The sequence below is a fragment of the Mauremys mutica genome, chromosome 2, assembly GCF_020497125.1.
Source record: "Mauremys mutica isolate MM-2020 ecotype Southern chromosome 2, ASM2049712v1, whole genome shotgun sequence".
Taxonomy (NCBI): domain Eukaryota; kingdom Metazoa; phylum Chordata; order Testudines; family Geoemydidae; genus Mauremys; species Mauremys mutica.
Genome location: NC_059073.1, coordinates 288225899 through 288251023, shown reverse-complemented (window position 1 = coordinate 288251023; position 25125 = coordinate 288225899). Strand labels below are relative to the sequence as shown.

General features: G+C 44.4%; 1 protein-coding gene across 1 annotated transcript in view; it reads left to right on the top strand.

Annotated features, from left to right (window-relative positions):
• OBSCN (obscurin, cytoskeletal calmodulin and titin-interacting RhoGEF) overlaps positions 1-25125 on the top strand; it is a 301099-nt gene that overhangs the window by 21012 nt on the left and 254962 nt on the right. Inside the window, 7 exon segments of the mRNA XM_045004158.1 lie at positions 781-1518; positions 1637-1654; positions 1657-1921; positions 12963-13232; positions 17212-17472; positions 23687-23989; positions 24818-25084. Coding sequence (XP_044860093.1) covers positions 790-1518; positions 1637-1654; positions 1657-1921; positions 12963-13232; positions 17212-17472; positions 23687-23989; positions 24818-25084 — 2113 coding nt within the window. The 5' untranslated portion in view covers positions 781-789.

Below are 25125 nucleotides of genomic sequence, written 5' to 3'. Positions count from 1 at the left end.
ACTAGGCTTGTCTGTCTGTCCTCCTAAACACTGCCCCCTGCTGGGTGGAATGTCCTTCTCAGACCCATGCTAGTCCATGAACGCGATGTTCTCTGCTGCCCACAGAGGACAAGACATGTGGAAGGGGAGGGAGAGGGACAGAGAATGGATAAAGAGAAAAGCAGAGCAAGGTGGGAATGAAGAGGATAAAAAAGAGATGAAGGGGAAATGTTGATGAAAGGATAGGAGGAGAACACGTTGAGAGATGAAGGGGAGACAGAGCGATGCAAAGGTGGGTGCGAAGAGAAGAGAGTGCACGGAGAAGTATCCTTGATGTCACATTCCCACCAATCCATAAATATATCATGGGTATCTGATGGTCCTAGGTAAAAAAAAAAAACAGTCCATAAATTATAACCCATTAGTGCTGCTTTGTTTTGCTAGTGCATAGATTCTAAGGCCAGAAGGGCCATTACTATCATCTAGTCTGACCACCTACACAACACAGGCCCTTGAATTTTACATAGTAATTCCTGCGGTAGATGGAATCACTTGTCCTTTTTACATAAGTGATTAATACCATTGAGCCCAAATTGAATTGTCCATAAAAGATCTGTAATGTCCCTAAAACTTGCTGACTGATAATGCAAAATTGGTGGTGGAAATGCAGTGGACTGATAGCTATTGCTCATTTTGTTGCTTTATGTGATAAGTATATTGGCATCACTAGGTACAGACAAAGCAGACATTGTGTGCACACACATGTATATCAGCTTTCTCTTGGTCCTTCTGTTTTCCTAGGAAACCAAGATGGATTACAGTTCCTTCAGTGGAGCCCCAAGGTTCCTGACTCGGCCTAAGGCCTTCATGGTGTCGGTGGGGAAGGATGTCACCCTGAGCTGCCAGATTGTGGGAAACCCCATCCCACTGGTGAACTGGGAAAAGGATAAGCTTCCGATCCAGTCGGGGGGAAGGTTTAAAATGGTGGAAGATGGTGATCTGTACCGGCTAACAATTTATGACCTGAGCTTAGAGGACAGTGGTCAGTATATCTGCAGGGCCAAGAATACCATTGGGGAAGCTTTCACTGCTGTCAGTATCAAAGTTGGGGAGGAGACAACGGTGACAGAATCGGCCCCTTACTTCATCCAGAAACCCTCCTCCATCAGAGTGACCCTGGGAGATGATGTTACGTTCAAATGTAAAGTCCAGGGCAGCCCACCTCTCTCTGTGAACTGGGAGAAAGATGGAAGGCACTTGAGGGGCTGGTCTGACTCCAACCGCTTCCAGATTGAGTCCCTCGGGGAGTCAAATGCTCTCAAGATCCAGTGCGCTCGGTTGGGGGATAGTGGGACATACATGTGTCGGGCAGAGAACCCCATTGGCTCTGCCAGTGCTACCGCCACCCTGGTGGTGGACACCCATGGTTCTTACAGTCTGAGCAGCAGCCATCTAGACACAGGCTATGGCAAGACTGCCTCCTTGCTGTCTCATTTGCAAAAGAGGCGCGAGGAAATCAGGAAGATGGACACATCCATAGTCGCAGCCGCCGATTCCATGGCTGCCCCAATGTACTCCGCTACAGAGGGGCTGTCTAGTATTGGTCTCAGCCTTTCTCTGGATTATGAGAGGGCTGCCAGCCTCACCGCCAAATCAGCCCGCAACGCCACCTTCGGGGTGCTGACGCGTACCTTCAACGTGACCGAGGGGAAGCACGCCAAGCTGAGCTGTTATGTGACAGGAGAGCCCAAGCCGGAGATCGTGTGGAAGAAGGATGGCGAGGTGATTGCAGAGGGGCGCCGGCACATGGTGTACGAGGACGAACAGGAGAACTTCGTGCTGAAGATCCTTTTCTGCAAGCAGGTCGATAACGGGCTTTACACCTGCACAGCCTCCAACCTGGTGGGACAGACCTACAGCTCCGTGCTGGTGACTGTCAGAGGTGAGCGGTTATGTTTACTTATCCACTGGGCCCTGTTGCTACTCCCTTTGTCATCAGTGGGGATGTGAACAAGGGGGGATGTGGTTCAGTGACAGGAGAACTAGTAATGTCTCTAGTTTTTACTCCCTTTGGTTTATCCAAGTCTCTCACACAACTGTTTCCAAATGGCTATAGAGGGAATTCCTTCCATCCAAGTCCTCTCAGTCTATCCTGGACTCCCTAAAGCTCTGGCTCCCTCCTAGGTCTCTCTTCTCAATCGAGCCATCTCTCACCATTATCTTCTATTCCTGCCCTTTTCCCAGCATGCTTTGCTGTAGGGCCTACAATTTCCATGTGCCCTGGAACTACCATCCCCAGAATGCCTTTGTTCTGGGCAGAAGCCAGGAACAGGGCAGAGATGGACCTGGGAACTCCCTTAAAAGGCCAGCAAACCCTGCTTGACAGTCTTTCCATTGACTTCAGTGGAAATGGAATGAGATTCTGGTAGAAGAGTGTGACAAATACTAAATGAACTCCTCCATGAAGGAAGTTTTCTTACTCAGTTTTGAATTTTTAAACAGTTCTCTCATTATGCAAAATTTCAGAGTAACCCATTTGCACTCTAAAATGTACCTGTGAAGAATGGATTTACATATGAAAATTTTATTTTGTATTTTTTTAATGCAAACGTAATAATTTCATGGAAAATGATTTCTTGCTGGAAAAATGACCTGGAACAATAGAACAGAGTTCTGCATTAAATTACGTGACAGTTTTTCAGCACATTCTCTATTATCTTTAATACTGTACAGGATTCTAAAACAAGTGCATTTTGCAAATCAGCATTTGAAAAGATACTGTATGCAGCATTGCTAACCCTAAGTATTCAAAAATCATGAGTAAGACTCCAAAAATAACGAGATTTTTAAAAAATAATAATGTTGGGTTCTTTTTATTTGCCCACTGTGGGTTGGGTTGTTTTGGTGTTTGTAAGTCTTTATGGTTCATCTTTTCAAGTTTTTCTTTGCAGCCATGAAGACCAGAAACTTACTTTTAAAAAAAATGCAAGCGGAGGGTCTAATATAATCACATGACTGCAGGAGCTGGGGCTTTCAGGAAAACAACAAATAGAGCAAGGCACACAATAAAATCACAAGAATTAGCAACACAATACATTTGCTTTAATTAAGACTGAATAAGGTTTTCATGTTCTCTACCCAGTGTCCTTTAATAGCCTCAATTTACTTTTTTTCAGGCTCCAGTTTTTCCCAGGTTTGAGCTCCACCCCCGCCCCCAGCTTATGGCCTGGAGTCACAGGCACTGTCTTTCCGGTCAGGGAAAATCCAAGGGACTCATCTCCAGAGTCCATTGCTGCTGCTCCATATGGGGCCCACTCCTGCTCCCATGGAGCTCCATGGCAAACTTCCCTTTCAATGTGATGGGAGGAGACCCGGGGGGCTCAGTCCTGTGAGGCGCTAAGCGATGTCCAGAACGTCCTCGGCTCCTGTTGATTTCAGTGAGGGCGCTTGGCCTCTCCCAGGAGGTGGCCAGCACCTCAAAGGATGGGACTCGGGGCCTGGCCATTGAGCAGGGGCTCAATTTGGGGGTGCAAGGAAATCCCGGCCTTGGGTATCCATCCCACAAGGCCAGGCATAATGCCAGAGCCCCTGAATGCAGGGATGGCTCCCACTGGGACATCAAGCTAAAGGCCAAATTCCAGCCCACACAATAGCAGCCTGCCATTCACAAGCCCAGCGCGCCGCTCGCCCTGTCTTCCACAGAGGGCTCGCTGGGAATGCTCCTCCTGCAAGGGCTTGGCGGGAAGCCAGTCTGCTCACCTGTTTCGGACACTGGAACATGCAGTCATGGCAGCTTGCTTCAATCCAATAGCTGTCCGATGGCCAGCCTCTGTCGCGTTCTGGGTCGGCAGGCGTCCTCACAAACGATAGGGCCGCATCGCTGGGTCCCTTGCAGGCAGATTCAGCAGAGGGGCCAAGGCCTGAATGGGCCTAGAGGCCCATTTTGCTCTTTCACCCCTAGAACCGGTCTCTCCCAGTCAGAGGTGTGGCGTTGGGGCAGCTTGCCCTGTTCCTGCCCATGCTGTCCCCGTTGTGTGGGCTGAACAGGCGACTGCTGTCTCCAGGGATGTCAAACTGAGCACTCTTACCAGCACTCAGTTCGCTGAAAAATGAATGCAATTGGGTGAGTTCCCCTTGAAGAGGAAAGCAGGAGACAGGCCTCAAAATATCAATCTCTTTATAAACCTGGAAGGAAATATGCCCTTCTGATTTTATTGCAAATTCTCCTAAACCAGGAGCCCCAGGTCACACAGACAGAGATCCTACACTTTTCCCTTAGCAAATGGATAGTTATTTTTATGCAATTTTGCAAATTTTATCCTCCCCTTTTTTTCTTTTTCTTTTGTGAAATGTTGATGAAATCTGCTCACACTTTTTTTTTTTACACTAAAATATACCAGAAATGAAAATCCCTCGCATTTTTGAAGGAAGCCAAAAATAGGCTAATTTTCACTTTAAAAAAAGGAAGAAAAGAAACCGGTTAGGCAGTTCAGCCCATTTTTCTGTCCATGTCTTGTGTCTGTGATGTGGGGGGCAAGGGGGTGGGGAGGAGAACGGGGAGCCAACACATCCAAGTAGTTTTGCACTTTTGCTGTCTGTATATTTAACCTGTTTAGTGTTTAGAACTTGACTTGATCCCTTAAGGCCTCATTCCTGCAATATGAGCCAAACAGGTTCTGCCTGAGCAGATCATATTGAAGGTTCTCGGCCTTATTATTTAGAGTCGGTTGGAAAATTTAAAAAAAATCAAAATTTTGACCAACAGCCCCCTCCCTAAAGAACAATTCTTTTATTTTTATATATATATATATAGTGGGTTTCTCCCCATTATTCAACCATCGTTGCACATTTATCTGTCATATAACTGGTCACATATTTGGAATCTGTTGGGCATTTAAACAGAAACTAAGGGATGGAGCATCACAAGCTGGAAATATTGCACGTTGTTTCATACAGCTGCCCTGCCAGACAAACCTGCTAATAGACTTGACACCCACTGGTGCCCCTCTTCGAGGACTTTAGCAGCTATGTGGATTACTGTTGACTGTTTGTATCTGAGGATGAGGAGAATGTGGGTACAGAGCTAGGGGTAACAAACACTGCCCTCTAGGGGCTGATACAAAGCACATTGAATTCAGTGGAAAGACACCCAGTGACTTCAATGGGTTTTGGATCAGGCCCTGTATCCATTGCCCATATACCTCATCTTACGTTATTTTGGATTGAAGGAAAGAATGTGATCCAGTAGATTTTTTTTAAAAAAGAAAACATTTGTAGGTTGTGTTATGATTTATTATTAGAGATAATAAAGGAAATAAAATCTACAGGGTGTAAAAGGGTTAGACTAGATGACGCTTGCGGTCCCTTCTAACCCTATGGTTAATAGGGAAAGATTTAGATGTGCTGGAAAACATCTAGAAATAGCATTATTGAAAAGGGTTTTAGAATGGTGTCAGTCTTATCCGTTCCTTCTGGAAGCTCTAGCATTAGTCCCTGTGACATGGAGAGTATGCAACTGCCAAATCCCTGATCATAGCCCCAGCGGAAAATATTAGTTATCAGTGTTCATTGTCAAGCAACGCAAATGAGTCAGAGAGCTAAAGTGGAAATGTTTATGGTTTGTTTCTTTCTTCCAGTTACTCTGTTCAGGCTTTCTGATCTATGATAGAATGAATGGAAAATGTGTGTGTGAGGGTTATAATTAAGTTTTGGATAGTGACTCCTTGTGGCCACCATGAGTCCCTCCAAAAAACACATCCCCAGAAGATGTAACGAAGAAGCGAACCTTTAGTCTATTATTTATATAATCATCTGTGTGCCATAGCCTGGCATTTGGGCAGCACATCTTCATGAAGATGAAGCAGCAATAATGTTCTCCAAGTGTCCACCTTTTGGCGAACATGACCCTGCAACATGTCTACGAACACTGATACGGGCATATTTATGGGGCCTGTCAATGTCTCAGGCATGTGTACTATTGATTATTCATGTCTAGAAAGATGTCTTTATCAAGTATTTTACTAGGTGGCAGATTTTTTTTTTCAACCTCATATTTTACATGTATTTCTTTCTTTGGGGGATTTATTGTTGAATTCAGTGATGTCTATAAAGGATATCTTTGCATTGGCTATTAAAAGGCAAGTAAATGCTAAACAATTTAAAAGAGCAGAGAAATAAATATTTTAAAAGTAATTTATATAGCACCCTAATAACGACTTTGAAAAACCTTTCAGTGCAGTCAGAGTCAGTGGGGGTGGATCATGTGTTTGTAAGCAGCCCAGAATCTATAAGAACACAGCAGTCATTTTTCTAAGAATTTTGTACTAAAGCTGATGAAAAATCAGAATGTTCATTCTGCAGGAAATTCTGATATTGTGACATTTGTTTTACCCCCAATTGAGATGAAAAATAGAAACAATGAATTTTTTTGTGGAATGAAAAGTTCTAAAAATGTTTTAATTGGAACTTTCAAAACATGTCCTTTTGATTCAGTTGGACAGTACATTGCAGCCACCTGAGCTGCTGCGATGCTTCATGGAAGTTGTAGTGCAGGTGCCCTGTGCCCCCATTCTCCTGTATGGGCTGAGCTACCCAATTGGACTACATCTCTCATGATACACTGCAGTCATTGCAACTCAGACAGAAGGAAGCCCTCAGTGCATCATGGGAGACATAGTTCAGGTGGAGACCACAGCCCATAGGGGAGAATGGAAGAATGAAGCAATCAAACTTCAACTCCCATGAGGCACCGCAGTGGCTCAGATGGATGAAGATTTATGTCAAACAGAGCCAAAACTAAAAGTTTTGATTTTGTTGAACAAACTGAACTGTTTCGATTTTGGTCAACTTGACATGAATAGTTTAGATTTTCCTAATGGAAAATTGAAAAATGTCAGCAACACCAACATTTTCCTGTGGAAAATGTAGTTGTTGCAGAAGAAACCACATGTTCCACTGGAAAAAAAAAAAACTGATGGAAAATTCCAGACCAGCTCTAATTTTTTACAGAATCCAAACTCAGGAATTGATGGCTTTTCTTCACTGAAACAGTGGGAAAATTTGCCACCCTGCACTCCACCTGAATTACTATTTGTGGGTAGGATGTGGAACTGCCAGGCACCCTGGTTGTCCTCACAAGACTAGGCATTCTCAGCCATGATCATATCTAACTTATAATAATGAAAATAATTGTCTGCCAAGTCTGCCATCATCATGATCACTATTACATTATTATTTTATTTATTAAGTCTCTGCTTGTAAAGAGTGACTAAATTATTAATAGATGTTTGGAAAATGGTTAATCAGCTGTTATAGAGTCTGGTAGGCCAATTTTCAGAGGGGTAGCCATGTTAGTCTGGATCTGTGAAAGCAGCAAAGAGTCCTGTGGCACCTTATAGACTAACAGACATATTGGAGCATGAGCTTTCGTGGGTGAATACCCACTTCGTCGGATGCATGCTTCATGGAAGTTGTAGTGGTATTCACCCACAAAAGCTCGTGCTCCAATACGTCTGTTAGTCTATAAGGTGCCACAGGACTCTCTGCTGCTTTGATAGGCCAATTGGTTGTTTATAACCATAACGTTTAACCATTTAGAACACCTTTTACCGATGTGCTAATAATTCTTTGTATCAAATGCTACTCATGTCTGTAACGTTCTGATAACATCTAGTGATAATTTATTAATCATTTATGAATGGAAACTTAATATAAAGTATGACCTATATTACAATAATGCCTAGGAACTCCAATCAAGGATCAGGGTCCCATTGTGCTCGGTGTTGTAAAAATCAAGTAAAAACGAAGAGCCCCAATGAGCTTACAATCTAGATGTCAGACGGGAGGGGACAGGTGGACCAAATAGGGAAGTGTTGGATTAGGGCTGTCAAGTAATAAAAAAAAATAATTACAATTAATCGCACGATTAAAAAATTAATCATGATTAATCACATTGTTAAACAATAATAGAATACCATTTATTTAAATATTTTTGGATGTTTTCTACCTTTTCAAATATATTGATTTCAATTATAACACAGAATACAAAGTGTACAGTGCTCACTTTATATTTATTTTTGATTACAAATATTTGCATTGTAAAAAACAAAAGAAATAATGTTTTTCAGTTCACCTCATACAAGTACTGTAGTGCAATCTCTTTATCATGAAAGTTGAATTACAAATGTTGAATTGCGTACAGAAAAGCAAGTTTGTTTACATTTGCAGGAGGTAATGCTGCTCGCTTCTTGTCCACAATGTCACCTGAAAGTGAGAACAGGTGTTCTCATGGCACTGTTGTAGCCGGCGCCACAAGATATTTATATGCCAGATGGAATGGTGGCCGAAGCATGAAGGGGCATATGAATGATTAGCATATCTAGCACATAAATACCTTGCAATGCCGGCTACAAAAGTCCCATGTGAACGCCTTTTCTCACTTTCTGGTGACATTGTAAATAGGAAGTGGGCAGCATTATCTCCTGTACATATAAACAAACTTGTTTGTGTTAGCAATTGGCTGAACGAAAGTAGGACTGAGTGGACTTGTAGGATCTAAAGTTTTGCATTGTTTTGTTTTTGAGTGCAGTTATGTAACAAAAAAAATCTACATTTGTAAATTGTACTTTCACGATAAAGAGATTGCACTAGAGTACTTGTATGAGATGAATTGAAAAATACTGTTTCTTTTTGTCATGATACATAGAATTAAAACCTGTCTCAAATTTATTAATGAAAACAGCTTCCACTCTGCAATCCAGCTTTGTCCCTCTTATTTACCAAAGATCACATTTTGCCTGGAACTCTATATGGCACATGCAGACACCTCGTGGTTGGATAACACAAATATCAGCACATATCACATACATGCCTGACATACATACATTAATAAATACATAAATAAAAGCACATATCATTATATAAATGCCTGAACAACATGATTGCCTTCTATGATGAGATAGCTGGCACTGTGGATATGGGGAAAGCAGTGGACGTCATATATCTTGACTTTAGCAAAGCTTTTGATATGGTCTCCCACAGTATTCTTGCCAGCAAGTTATAGAAGTATGGATTGGATGAATGGACTATAAGGTGGATAGACAGTTGGCTAGATTGTTGGGCTCAACGGGTAGTGATCAATGGCTCCATGTCTAGTTGGCAGCCGGTATCAAGTGGAGTGCTCCAGAGGTCAGTCCTGGGGCCGGTTTTGTTCAACATCTTCATTAATGATCTGGATAATGGGATGGATTGCACCCTCAGCAAGTTTGTGGATGACTCTAAGCTGGGGGAAGAGGTAGATATGCTGAAGGGTAGGATAGGATCCAGAGTGACCTAGACAAATTGGAGGATTGGGCTAAAAGAAAGCTAATGAGGTTCAACAAGGACAAGTGCAGAGTTCTGCACTTAGGACAGAAGAATCCCATGCATGCTACAGGCTGGGGACTGACTGGCTAAGCAGCAGTTCTGCAGAAAAGGACCTGAGGATTACAGTGGCATGAGAAGCTGGATATGAGTCAACAGTGTGCCCTTGTTGCCAAGAAGGCTAACGGCATCTTGGGCTGCATCAGTAGGAGCATTGCCAGCAGATTGGGAAGTGGTTATTTCCCTCTATTTGGCACTGGTGAGGCCACAACTGGAGTATTGCATCCAGTTTTGGGCCCTCCACTACTGAAAGGATGTGGACAAATTGGAGAGAGTCCAGCAGAGGGCAACGAAAATGATTACCGAGCTGAGGCACATGACGTATGAGAGGCTGAGGGAACTGGGGTTATTTAGTCTGCAGAAGAGAAGAGTGAGGGGGGATTTGATAGCAGCCTTCAACTACCTGAAGGGAGGTTCCAAAGAGGATGGAGCTAGGTTGTTATTAGTGGTGGCAGATGACAGAGCAAGGAGCAATGGTCTCAAGTTGCAGTGGGGAAGGTCTAGGTTGGATATTAGGAAAAACTCTTTCACTAGGAGGGTTGTGAAGCATTGGAATGGGTTACCTAGGGAGGTGGTGGAATCTCCATCCTTAAAGGTTTTTAAGGCCTGGCTTGACAAAGCCCTGGCTAGGATGATTTAGTTCGGGTTGGTCCTGCTTTGAGCAGGGGGTTGGACTAGATGACCTCCTGAGGTCTCTTCCAACCCTTCTATGATTCTATACAACACTATGCTATTTTTGGAGGGTATATGTGAGCCTGATCGGCCACAAATAGAATTGCACCTATTTTCTTATAGATACTATTCTGCAATTGTAAAGAAAACGGAACTGATAAAGATGTAGAATTTGACCGATTGCTTCACATCGAGAAGTAAATCGAAACTGGTGTATCTTACACTTTCTTTTGATGCCCTCAGCATGTAAATTGCAATCCCTTAGATTAACACCCTGCTGTACACGGGGACAACCAGGAAAATGTATCTAAAGGTCTGACTGTAAAGTAGATTAGTTCAGCTGCATAAAGCCCTTGTGTAGATGCTCTTATTCAGTAATAAAGTTGCCTTAATTTAATTTGGATTCTTATTCTTAATTGAATTAAGGTCACTTTAATGCTGAATAAGAGTGTCCAGACAGGGATTTAATGCAATTTAACTAATCCTCTTTAAAAGTTAATTAAGATTAATTTTTCCTGAGGCAAGTGTTTCTGTGTACACAAATTCTAATTTATACATCATCTCTGAATTTGACTCCTGGAGTCTTACACTCTGGTTTTTGCTTTCCTGCTCTGCCCCTTGGTCCTTGCCTCTTAGCGTATCAGTTACATCAGCTCAAACTCCCAGAGGGACAGATTCAGAGGTGACAGGAAGTGGGGTGCAAGGTTCATGTCAGTTAGTGGGAGGAATATAACTTACATGCTGAATGGGTCAGAGAAGGTTTATGTTACATTAGCTTTGACTCCCTTAAATAAACGTAGATTGGCCTCTCTATGAGGCCCTTTGTGGGGGCGCTGTACCATGTAAACTCATGCACACCTAGGCAGGGTGGAGGCAGAGAGTGGGACCCAGAGTGGCTGGGAACAGCCCCGGGAGCAGGTAGGAACCCCCGGGACCCTTCTTTGCAGCCTGGAGCTCACTGGCCTCCCCGTGCCGAGTCTCAGTATCTCCCTTCACTGCCCCTCCTCTCCCTCTTGCCTCCCATCCCCCATTCGCAGGAAGCTTCCACACCCCCCCTCCACTCCCTGACAGTGACTGGTGGGTTACTGGCAGAGCTGCTTTTAGAAGGTGCACTGTGCAGCAGGCAGGAGGAAGTGTTGCATGCTGGGAGACAGGCTCTCACCTTCTTTCCCTGCCACAGCAGGCGGGTGTGTACTTTAGCCTTTCCTCCCCGAAGGGGATGCTGTTTTATGCCTTTTGTGCTGAGATACGAGGCATGTGGGTTGAACAACCTCGTTTCCAAAAGTATATTCCACACGCCTCTGAAGTTTACAGCCTGGAGGCTCCCTGCCTCCCAAGCACAAATCCAGGATGGTTTAGGGCCTAATCTCTGTGGGCCTCCAGCTCCAAGAGTATTAAATGGTCCTTTTCTGGGCTCTGATGTTCCACCCAGTAGAGAGAAAGTGCTGATGTGCATTAGCCCATTCTTGCAATGTTACGTCCCCAGAGCACCTTACAGTTGCTCTTATCAGAACCTGTTCCTACAGCCTTCACCAGGTGTCAATTTATCTCTCCCCAGTTGTGTATCAGAATATTAGAAAGTGCTAGGGCTGCGCTTTCAAAGCATTGTCTGATGATTTAGCTGCATAGCTGCTGTTAATATTCAGTGGAAACGGTGTGAATGAATCCCTTCATTTTGTTTGCAAAATGTATCCCCTTAATGCACTGTATCAGCTTCAGCACTTCTGTTCTAACCCGTTTTCTACCTAAATAGGAACAATGTGGCCCAATGGCCAAGGCAGTGATGGAGGAGTTAGGTGACTTGGGTTTGAGTCCTAGTTCTGATCTTGTCAGTGAGGAAGGATGGTCCAGTGGTTAGAGCACTAGCCTATGGCATGGGAGACCTGAGTGCAATTCCCTGTTCCACCACAGTCACATCACCTCTCTATCTCTGTTTCCCCACCTATAATATGTGGATAATAATCTTTACTCCTCCCCCCCTTCATAAAGTGCTCTGAGTGCCTCATACAAAAAAATGTGCAGGGACAGTTGTTATGCTCTTCTTGAGAGGCCATGACCTGGCATGGCGTGGAATTTTACAAAACCTGTTCATGTCATCTTGTCCGGCTTCAGCTGCCTAGACAGACTTGGATTTATTAGGCCAAGTTTCCAAAGCACACAGAGCAAACATTTCCAGATCTGCGTTGCTGCATAAGATCATCCCGGCCCATTGTTCTGACTACATCATCTGCTCGGAGTCCCACCAGTGGCTGCCTCTTCCCCGCCATGCAAGCCACATGCTCACTGGCCTTATCGTAAAGACCATTAATAATTTAGTCTTGCCCTACCTGTCAGATTGATTAGCGTGGAGTTGACTGCAGTATTTGTTCCACCAGTATTGCCAACCTGTGTCACCCATTGGTCCATGTCTCCTTCCAAGCACTTTCGTGCTTTCTCCTACACCGACCCTTGTATGTGGAACAAACTCCCTGAAAATAATCTACAAAGCCACTACTTTGTCCCCCTCCCGTACGCTCACCCTCTGCTGGGATGCCTACAGAACAATGCTGGGTGATAACGGTGCAATCCCTGGCAGCTCAATAGTGGACTCAGCTCAATGTTACCTTGTCCTATCTCCCCCAGATCCCCACTTGTTTAGTGTTTTTTATTCACCTGTTGTGTCCTGTCACTAACAGGGAATGTAAGTTCTGCAAGGCCAGGACTGTCTGTTTATTGCATGTTCGTACAGCGCCCAGGATAACGGGGCATGATCCCTGATTAGGGCCTCTAGACACCATGCAAATAATAACAACAGTAATGATGAATAACGCATATCCTTTTCTATGAACTTACTTGCACATTAGATGCCCCAATGATGTCACAAGTTCTTGTTCCTTTGTCTCATTTCTAAGAGCCCACAATACCGTTCAAGACAAAACTGAAGGATGTTGAAGTTCAGGAGAAAGAATCTGCCACCTTCCAGTGTGAGGTGCCCGTCCCTAGCACTGAAACTGCCTGGTTCAAGGAGGAGACCAAACTCCAGCAGAGCAAGAAGTACAACATTGAAGAAGAGGGAACGTACCGCCGGCTCACCGTCCAGAATGTCACCACGGACGATGATGCCGTCTACATCTGTGAAATGAAGGAGGGAAGCAGGACCATCGCGGAACTGACTGTCCAGGGTAAGAGAGAGAATCCAATAGGTTTCTCCTTCCCTTTTTGTTCCCACCCCCTAAAGATTTTTGTTTGTGTGGGCTAAAATAAATCCTGCCTGATGGTGCTGGTGATTTCATCTGGAGTGTTTGCAGCTGCATTTTATGCTCTGGTGGGTGGTGCACAATGTATTGGGAACGTGATTTCAAAAGGCCTGCGGTGTTACTAGCACAGTGGAATGATCCCATTGAGGGGTTGTTAACGGGGATTGAACCTGGAAATCCCAATCTGTAAGCATGAGTCTGTACCACTTAGGGGAAAGGATTTGCGGCCAGCTTTTTAAAGGTAGTTAGATGCCTAAAGATGCAAATAGGCACCTACTGGGGTTGTCAAAAGCTCCTAAGAGCCTGTCTCCCATTGACCAAAATCTTCCGCCAATCCTTTAGCTGTAAGCAGTAGCAAACTCAGAAACGTTCTATGTGGACCAGCCACTGGAGGGACATAAAGCCACGCTGTCTTACTGCAGGTTACAAGAGCACAGCACTACTTTGAGAGTAGGGCCAAGAGTCAATCGTTGGTGACTGATGGGGAAAGTAAACGTTTTGGTAGGGTTGACAGAAAAAGTGAGTTTGTTTTCACTCTATGCTTTTTGCAAAAAAACAAAAGGCCATTTTCTGAGGCAGGAAAGTGTCATTTCACCACTAAAAGCTATGACTTTGCTGGTAAAAATCTGTCCAGAGATTAGTCCTGCTTTGAGCAGGGGGTTGTACTAGATGATCTCCTGAGGTCCCTTCCAACCCTGATATTCTATGATTAGTCTATGATTAGATGGTAAAAAAAAATCTCAATGAACATGTTTTCAAGAGGTTGTGATGAAAATTCACGAAAGGCAGCATGAGGTGATGAGAACAGGCAACTTCAGTCCTATAACAAATCTGTGACCACATCACTGCTTCACAGGTGGATATTTGAAAGGAGGAAAGTTGCTCACATTAATGACTGTACCAGTCACACTTCTCTAAGAGCGAAATTCACCTGGGCAGGGAGCAGCCCAGGGGCTAGGCACTTCTTAAGTCCTGCTTCAGCACTATTGTTAGGTCTTAAGTGGTGTCAGTCTTGCGCTGGCTGCGTGCATGGGGTGAATTTCACTCCCATCACCTGAGCAATAGACTAGGAGCCAAGAACTCCTGCACTGTAAATCCAGGTCTGCCTCTGACTTCCTCTACAGACGTAGGCAAATAGCATTCCTGGACTCAGTTTTCCCATCTGCACTATGGGGCGGGGTTTTCAAAAGCACTGACGTTTTGATGCTAATCATACTTCCCTATAGAGCTTGAAGGCAGGGGGCTGGACTCGATGACCTTTCAAGGTCCCTTCCAGTTCTAGGAGATGGGTATATCTCCAATTATAAAATATAAAATATAAATATAAAATATCTCCTTATAATTACTAACAATATAGGGAGCATTGTTTAAGAAGGAAATATATCACTAAAGTTACCATTAAATATGGGCCTCGGCTGCAGAGTTCAGATATTGAGCCAGATCCAAACTTTCTTGAAGTTTACGGCTGTTCTTCATCAGGGGTTTGGTTTGCCCCATAATATGGTTTAGGCTCCAGTGGCAAAATCTGAATGTATCCAAATCCAGATGGCAATTTTCCCAAAGTCTAGGAGCTTAGGGTTGATGTGTATTGAGATCTAGGGTTTGGGCCAATGTAGGTTTCTCAAAAACACAGAGACATGTTTGCAGAAGTGTCTGCTAATTTTAAATTTGTTGATTCACCTACATGAAATCTAAGTCCGATAGCTGTGATCCTGATTCTGATGTTGATTCTACTTATGTAAATTATAATTATCTCCATTGAAACTAATGGAGATACACTCTTGTAAAAGCTAGAGAACTGAATTTGGGCCTTTTCCTTTCTGGTCTGACTATACTCTAATCGGAGTCCATGGAGGAATCCCACTGTAAAACCTGGTGGGCCCCGTCAGATCTGTATATACAAATGCAGATTTTACATCTGCAAACAAATGCAGAGGTGCAACCATTATGGGAAATTTGACCCAAATTGTTGCAGGAGTAGATGAAGGAAATTACAACCTACTCTTGGGAATATATTATGGATTCCTTGATTAATTGTGAAATTATAAAATTTAGAGACGAAAACTATTATGCACACAAAGACGTTAGATAAAAAACAAAAATACTCTTGTTGAAAGGTTGCAATGTTACAATGCTTTATTTCTCAGAATTCAGAATAACTCTTCAAAACCCCAAAACAGAGAGCGACAAAGCAGGCTGCTCCCTAAAAGAGAGAGGCACAGCTCACCCCACTTTACCCTAGAGTGGGTGACTGCAGACTCACTCAGATAACCCACGTCACATGGCTTCCCTCAGAGCCCCCTCACTTGCAAGCAGGACCAGGAAATCCTCACACTTAAAAATCTCTTGTTATTTTTAACACAGATTCCAATACACCATAAAAATGATGTTTTGGAGCATCTGATCCATCTTTCTGTAGTATTCATTGCCCCACGTGGTGGTGGTGGCAAACAAGACAAAGAGGGTAACCCTATTAATACTGAGGAGTCCGGTGGCACCTTAAAGACTAACTGATTTATTTGGGCATAAGCTTTTGTGGGTAAAACCCCCCACTTCTTCCGATGTCCCTATTAATACTCCTCCTCTCCTCTTCTGAAAAAAAATCCATCCATGACTTGAATATCATTACAGCTATTCATATTTTCAGCTTTGCAAACAAAAGTAACTTGGGCTCACCTTGCAGGATCTCATGTGGGAGTCAGAAACGATGATTTCCCTCCAGCTAAATGCATCCCGTACATGGTCATGGTAAAATTATGCATAATGCATACAGTCACAATACAAATAAATAATTTCAAACTATGGTCCTCTTTGAAACAGGACTATCTGAAGCCTGTCTCCCAAGCAAAGAGGAAAAAGTGGTGCTTCCTTTTAGAGATGGTTCCAGGTCTAAGATGACCTCATTCATAGGACTGTTTTCCTGATGTCCCACCCAAATTTACCTGAGATCAGTTTCATCCATAACTTTCAGGTTTTCCTTGCAAGTCATGAAAATTTCAAAGTTGCAGGAAAGTAAAAGGCCAGGATTAGGTGAGTTTGACCCCATGTAAATTGCTTGGTCTGCTCTAAAAACAATATCTGAGGTTCTCAAAGTTATTTCCTGTTAGATCAGGTGAGTGGCATTTGCAGGCCATCAATTGTGCCAGGCATTAGGCAAATTTAGTGGAGACAGATCCATTAGAACTGTAGAGATCTGTCTGCTTTCTAACACACGAGCTTCCTTTCGCAAGGAACTAATGTGGACTCAGCAGTTGCAGATCATCAGATCCATCCTTTGCAAGGGCAACGTATACTATCTATTGCTCCAATAGAAGACAGATCAAATATTAAACTGAGAGGGGGAGTTTCACCTTTTCATAGCTTTGTAGATTTTAAGGATAGGAGATGCCATTATGATCATATGATTGCTCACTCTAAATACATCAGAGAGTGAACACCGGTTGGGGGTGCGGGGTGGGGAGAAGAGCTATTTAAGCTAAAGGGCAATGTTGGCACAAGAACAAATGGGAATAAATTGGCCATTAATACATTTAGGCTGGAAATTAGAACCATCAGAGGACTGAGGTTTTGCAACAGCTTCCCAATTAGAGGAGTGGAGGCAAACCAGCTAACTAATTTTAAGATGGAGCTTGGTAAATTTATCAGTGGGATTATATGATGGGGTTGCCTGCAATAACAGGGGAGTGGAATTAATAACCTAGGAAGTCCCTTTCGATCCTATGTTCCTGTCTAGTCTGACCTCCTGCATAACACAGGCCATAGAACCTCACTCAATTATTCCTATATCAAACCCATATGTTGTGATTGAGTTAGAGCTTTTGGTACTGTTTTGATCTAGCTGATCTGGGCACCACAGTATTCTGTGTCTGCTGTATTATGACTGTAGTAGTTTTCTTTCATATAGGGAACATCATTAAAAAACTGCCACGGAAGACTGCGGTCCCCATAAACGACACAGCCATATTCTGCGTGGAGCTGGACAATGAGAGCCAGAACATCCACTGGCTGAAGAATATGGAAGAAGTGAAGCCCAATGACCGAATCACCATCACGTCATCTGGCAAGCAACATACGCTGATTATCCGGGAGTGCAAGATGGAAGACGCTGGGGAGATTGCATTCCTGGCTGATGAGTGCAGAACATCTACTCAGTTCACTGTGTCCAGTAAGCTTTCCTTTATTCTATATTACAGCGTGCGTCAGAATATAAGAATGGTCATACTGGGTCAGACCAGTGGTCCAATCTAGCTCAGTAGCCTCTCTGACAGTGGCCAATGTCAGCTACTTCAGAGGGAGTGAACAGAACAGGGCGATTATTGAGTGATCCATCCCCTGTCATCCAGTCCCAGCTTCTGGCAGTCAGAGCCTTAGGGACACCCAGAGCACGGGGTTGCATCCCTGACTGTCTTGACTAATAGCCATTGATGGACCTATCCTCTATCAACTTATCTAGTTCTTTTTTGCACCCAGTTATACTTTTGTCCTTCGGGTTTAGTGTGTGTGGTGTGAAGAAGTACTTCCTATTGTTTTTTTTTTAAACCCGCTTTTGCACCCAGTTATACTTTTGTCCTTCGGGTTTAGTGTGTGTGGTGTGAAGAAGTACTTCCTATTGTTTTTTTTTTAAACCCGCTGCCTGCTAATTTCATTGTGTTATCCCTGGTTCTTGTGCTTTGTGAAGGGGTAAATAACTCTTCTTTATTCACATTCTCCTTACGATTCAATACTTTTATAGACCTCTGTCATATCCCCCCTTAGTCGTCTCTTTTCCAAGCTGAACAGTCCCAGTCTTTTTAATCTTTTGTCATACCCCTAATCATTATTGTTGCCCTTCTCTGTACCTTTTCCAATTCTAATAGATCTTGTTTGAGATGGGGTGACCAGAACTGGACACAGTATTCAAGGTGTGGGCGTACCATGGATTTATATAGTAGAATTACAATATTTACTGTCTTATTATCTATCCCTTTCCTAGTGGTTCCTAACATTCTGTTAAGTTTTTTGACTGCCGCTGCACATTAAGCGGATGTTTTCAAAGAATTACCCACTCACAAAGATCAAGAATACACTCTCAGTATAATTATTTCCTGCTAGTGCCATGGTAAGCTAGATGCTCTACAAAGACAAAAAAAGGTCCCATGCCTGTTCCGAAGAGTTTATACCATAAACGAGAACTTTATGTTAAATTATGATAATATCAAAATTAGAGAGAACAAAAATTCCAGGGTGAGAGTGCAGTATATGTGTGTATTTCTGCTGTAGCAGTCTGCATTGAACACAAAATGGCTGTGTGGTGGGGCGGCTGCCCCACACAAGCAGGAGAAGGGTTAAGGCAGCCTTGGAGAGGCTGCACAGAAACCAGCCAATCAGGAAAGGGTTTATTGGGAGAGCCAGTCAGGAGAAGGCTTGCTGGAGCAGCCCATATATAAAGGGCTGCTCAGCAGAGCAAGGGGCAGTCTCTTCTTGAAGGGCAAGGGGAAGGACTGTCTGCCAAGGAGCACCAGAGATACTGCAGTGCTGGGCAGGGTAGCGGAGCGATACGGGAGCTCTTGGCTGACCATGGCCAGACTGAGGCCCTCATGTAAGGGCAGAGAAGGTGCTAGGACTACAGAGGAAGTGGCTCAGGGAAAGTGGGCAGCGGGAATAGGAGGAGGGGCAGTAAATGGCTGCCAGCTATAGGGTCCCTGGGCCAGGACCCAGAGTAGTGGGTGGGCCTGGGTCCTGCCCCGCTTGCCCCCACCTGCCAATGAGGAGAGGGGCCTAAATCCAGACTGCAGTTTGTCCCCGAAGCCAGGGGCTAGACTAGAGACTGCAATTGGCCACTGAGGCAAGTGGAGGGACTGAGGACTGACTGTTCCCCGAAATGGGGGAGACAGTGGGCTGGGGCAAAGCAGGAGGGCCATGTCCTGAAGAGAACCCCATGGTCCAGGAGTGACACGGGTCCAGGTGGTGGAGATGGTGGAGGAAGTGGAAGCAACGGCGATTGAGACACCGCTAGTAAAAGGCGGCCTGGTGGTCCAAGAGAGCTATTTCCCAGCATGGCCAGCAGGAGGCGCTGCGGCCCTGGGTCTGCACCACTACAGGCAGTGATTCAGAACTAGGGCAGGGGACTTCTCTCCATTTAAAGATGCAGTACACAGATAGCAATTCACACAGGCAACCTACAGTGCCTTTGTTTGTGTTCATTGTTTGCAGAGGAGTGTAAATGTGCCAAGTGCTTTAAAAACTCTATTCCCCAAACGCTTAGGTGGTTCTCTGAGTGGTATCTGCCCAGTCCCACCTGTGGGACTGGCTCCTCCTGGCTACTGAATCTTCTAGAGGTCAGTGACCATTGGAATTGCTTGTCCCTCTGTCCTTCTCCCCCTGCAGAGGATTGTGAGGGTATAAAAGGAATGGGGGGAGTGGCCTGGAGCCTCTAAAGAAGTGGGGAAGGTGGGCAGGGAGTGTGAATACGCAAAGGTGATGCTCTCTGAGAACAGCTCCAGGTGAGCAGAGCTGGGTGGAGAATGTTTCCTGGGGGATTTCAAGATTTCAGAATTAGTTTTTGTTCCAATTTGGAATAAAACCTAAAAATTTGAGGTTGGTTTTAAAGAGGGATTTGGAGGGGAAAAGGGATGGTGCTTTGTTCTTTCCAAGCAGTTAGCCCTACCTTATTATCTCCACTTTACACACAATTCTCTACAGAGAAGTATTTACAAAGTTGGGAAGTTCAGACTCTAGTTGTGGAATAGACAGTCACCCATTCCCATGATCACTGATGGCATGTCATTCATTAAACACCCAAGCAGAGGTGCTGGAACAATTTGTTTAGTGGGGCTGCTGACAGCCATTGAACCAAACAGGATCAGTCCCATCATTAGCACTGTAACAGTTCCTGAGCTGTTTATCAGTATCTGGCAAAGCACACAATATCCCATGACCTGCAAGCAAAACTTTACTGTAATGATTGACTCCGGTGCTCACATTATTAAATTGTAGCTGGTTAACCATGGAGATGAAAACTTTTAAGAAGCTGCCCTCCCACAAGCATATCTCTCACTATTAAATATTAAGTTAAATATATAACAGTAAGGCCCAACAATCTGATTTCAGTAGCTTAGGTGTTGTTCTGAACCCAAGATGAATGTTAAAGTAGTAGGAACTTTGACCTAGGTGGTTTGATCGTCGATAACCCAACAGGTAGTGTGCCAGTGTATCATATAACACTGGAATATATATTTATGTAACTAAGGAGGAAGAGTGGATCATGCCAAGGTTTCCTATTTTTACACTTCATGTGCTACCATGCTTAAGTATTCTGTTAGAAAAGTGCCATGTTAGCTACTTGAAAATCTCACAGACTGTGTTCACATTTTTTTCACTGAGCCATACTGGGGTTGTGTTGGCTGGTTTCTTAGCCTTCATTAAAAGAATAGTGCACCTCTCACATTCTCCAAGGTTTGTGCTTTAAAAAATCATATTATTATTACACTCAATTTATGGATGGGTAAACAGAGGCACTGGGTAGATTATGAGACTTGCCCAAAGTTACTCAGTAAATCAGTGACAGATATGGGAATCGAACATATCAAACGATGCCAACCCCTGCTCTTACCACTAGGAAATGATGCTTCTCAGAAGGTATTTAGCCCCTAAAGTAGTGAACAATATTGATCAGACTTTGGCCTTCTCCAGAGACTTCAGGACTTACCCAAGGAAGTTTTAAACATAAGGCTAGGTCTACACTGTGGGGAGAGTCGACCTAAGATACGCAACTTCAGCTACGCGAATAGCGTAGCTGAAGTCGGCGTATCTTAGGTCGAGTTACCTGGCTGTGAGGACGGCAGCGAGTCGACCGCTGCTGCTCCCCCGTCAACTCCGCTTCCGCCTCTCGCGTGCGGTTGAGTTCCAGAGTCGACGGCAGAGTGATCGGGGATCGATTTATCGTGTCTACACTAGACATGATAAATTGATCCCAATAGATTGATCACTACCCGCCAATCCGGCGGGTCGTGTAGACATACCCTAAGTCTTGGATAGCCTACTGTACGCAAATAATTGCAGAAGTAGAAAGCTATAGATGGGATTCCATAGATGGCCTGACAGCGCATCAGAACAAAATCTCAGGCTCCCGGGAAGCTGAGGTTCATTTGGGGGAATTGATTTCATTTCATTTTTTTAGTTCTTCGGGATTATTCCACACACAAGGCTCTGGCTGTCCATACATTACTAAACAAATGTATGGCTTAGAAATCGCAGTGGAAGGCACAAACAGCAAGTAACCGACTCTCGGGAGCTCATGTTACAAAGAGCCATGTGGGTGAGAATGCCATGATGTGCTGAGATTGGTATATCACTGGCTGTCAGAGACAGGACAGAGGAAAGATTCTTAAATGGTATTTCACTTCAGAGCTAGGCCAAGCATGTGTGACCAGTGACAGACCAGCGCAAACACTGTGATCCTGAAGACACGGCATTATTCATTCATTTTCTCTGTCTCAAGCTTAGCTATCCCATCTCTGTAGTGTTAATGTCCGAGGTTGGCCAAATTACAATGAAAGGGCCAGATCCTTGGCTGGCATAAATCGGTACTGAAGTCAGTGGAGCGATGCCAGTTTACATCAGTTGAAAATCTGGGCCAAATTTTAGTTTAATTAGTGGATCAGGTTTTAGGTAAGTAATATTGCTCTGTGCAAGGGAGTGATCATGCCCTCATCACAGGTTGCTCTGTGTGGCATAGATCTATATTATGCGCAGGATAGGGTGACCAGATAGCAAATGTGAGAAATTGGGACGGGGGTGAGTGGTAAAAGGAGCCTATATAAGAAAAAGACAAAAATCAGGATTGTCCCTATCAAATCAGGATGTCTGGTCACCCTAGCACAGGATGCACTACCACTGCTGTCTGCTGGAGGTGCTGACACACCAGTAACACCAGCAACTCTCTGATACTCGCACAAATCACTTCCCTTCAGGTATGGCTTTTTGGTGGTGTAGCAGCATTGTATATACAAAGGGCAAAATTCTGCTCTTGTTCCAGAGCAATTGTGGGGATGTCGCTGGACTTACACCCATGAAGCAGAGAGGGGAATTTGGCCCATTGTGTTTTGAATGCCCTCACGGGGTCATTCTAATTATAGTATTACTTAATACAACAAACTGTCCATTAAACTACACTGCCCAGAATCTTTACAGGAAGTTGGCTGTTTGTATTTGGCACGGAAAAATTAAGCGTGATGAATTGTGAACAACAAACTTCAAGGTCTTTATGTTAGGGAGCTCCCCAAGGCCATCTCCAATGTGTGTACAATATACCAACCATCTCCTTCAGTGAAGGAATCTTCTGGAGTTCCCAACATGCTCAGCAGCCATCTGGTAATACTGGGCCTACCAGGGCCGGCTTTAGGCCTATTCGCCCGATTCCCCTGAATCAGGCCCCACGCCTAAGAGGGCCCCGCGCTGGCAGCTTTTTAATTTTTACTAACCCGGCAGCGGTCCGGGTCTTTGGCATTTCGGCGGTGGGTCCTTCAGTGGGCACTGCCTACAGACCCCTGTTACTTTAAAGGAATTGCATAAACGTAGGGAGGGAAGTGCTGGAAGAAGGGTTTGATTTAAGCAATGTTCACACCTTCTGAAGAATCCCAATTAAGATGCATCTCACCAGGGTAACAGTGTATAGTGATACCAAAGAGGTGATCCATTATTCTAGCTGAGCATTAATGAAATAAAATAAGTTAAACTGGCTCCATCTAAGATAGTTACAGGGTCAGTATTGGTCTGTGTGTAGGGGTCAATGGTAACTTGTGTACATGTGTGAAAAGGTCAATGGTAGTTTGTGTGTGTCCTTGGGGAATGGAATCAGTGGTGTGTGTTGGGTCTGTGATATTTTGTGTGTGAGAGAGAAAAGGGATACAGTTGGTGGACACCAGTGATACTGTGTGCGTGTGTGTAGGGTCCATGATAGTGGAGGTGTGTGGGAAAGCAGACGGTGAAAGATGTGTGTAGTTATAGGGATTATTGGTATTGGGTGTGTGGGTCTAATGGTAGCGTGTGTTAGAGGTGTCAGTTCTTCGGGGTACTGAGTGCTGTTTTGCGTATGCTGTGTGTGTGGATGGTCAGTAGCGTTGTGTGGGGCTAGTGATTGTCTAGAGAGACATTAGCATTGTGTGTACACATGGATGGGGGGATGATACTGTTTGAGGATGTGTTTTTCTTCAAACTCCTTGCTTGTCCATCTCAGATTAAGACTGTTTGAAACAATCCGTGTATTGATGTCATCAGAGGAGTATGAATGCTAATCCAAATCCTGATAGCCCTAGCGTGTAGGTGCCAGCGTGTCTGTCATGTGCTGTGGTGTTTTCGTTCTGTAATATGGTTCTGTCTGTGTTTTTATCACACTTCAGCTCCAAGAAAACCCCCCTCTCATCCCCCATCCGACCCCGTGGTGAAAAATAAAACAGAAACCTCAGTGACGCTTGCCTGGTCCCCTCCCAAAATGGAGCAACTCATTCTCATCGATGGCTACCTGGTGGAACGTAAGAAACTGACTGGCTTTACCTGGATGAGATGCCACCAGTCTCACATCCCCGTCCCAGAGTTCACAGTGAGCGATCTGGCAGAAGAGGCAGACTACCAGTTCCGAGTGTCCGCAGTCAACAGCTATGGGCAGAGCTCTTACCTAGAGTTCCCAGGAACCCTGCATCTCGGTGAGCCACACAAAGGGATTCAGACCACTCAGTTGACTAACAATATGGCTGTAATCTTGCAAGTCCTTGCCATGGGCATAGCAAAGCAACGCAAGGTGGCTGCGCTCCAGGACGCGTGCGAGCAGGGCTATGCATTGAGCTCCTGCAAGGTTAAGTGCTAGGCGCAGGGAGCTCTGCACTGAATCTCAAGCCCTTGTGGTCTAGAATGCAGAGCTGTAGCTGAAGAGACATGATCTTAAAGGCACTCTTGAGCAGGTCAGTGAGCCAACTAGCTCTGTGTTCCTGTCTTGGACCTCAGTCACGCTGCTAGATGGGGTTTGTGTGATGATTGTGCAGTCACACTCATGCAGACAGGATCAGGTTCCCTGGTGCTCCCTGCTCCACTCTGTCACTTTTTAACCTTACAATTCTATGGAGAAATGTGGGGATTGGGTTTTATTTCTGGGCTGCTGGGCTCTCTGCTAGAGGGTTGCTGTTTGTCTGTGATCTATTGTATTGAGTATTGGTTTGAAGTGACGAGGTGGATCTGATAGGTACCTCTTGCTATTATTTTATGAATCTATGGGCTATGTAAGTAAAATATGCCCAGCATTCTACCTTGCAGGAACAAGCCCTAACTCTGTACCCTAACACCACTGATCTCCTGCTGTAGAAGTCAAATCCTGCAGCTCTTCCACAGGCAAAATGCCCATTGCCTTCAATGGATGCAAATGTTGCGGGATTTTGGTCTAATATCTTGTTTCCTTTTTCTCCCCCTAAGAGTTCTGAGCATAGTAGGCTTCGCAGTGTCGTCTAGCTTCAGATTTATGTTTTGCTCTTCTCTGACAGAACCAGCATTGGCTGTGAAAACTCCCCTGACAGATGTTGAAGCTATTGCAGGAGGTGATGCTACCTTTATTGTTGACCTCACGACCGATTGTTCTGGCACCTGGTACCTTAATGGCAAAGCCATACAGAGCAGTGAAATATACATCATTCGGAGAACCAAAACCACCCACCTCCTCACCATAAAAAACGTCACCAAGAATGACGATGGAGCAGAGGTGAAATTTGTCGCCAAGAACGTTGAAACCAGTACCAAGATGAAAGTAAAAGGTAGTTACTTTGATCTCATCCATTTCTTCCTTCAGTCAAGG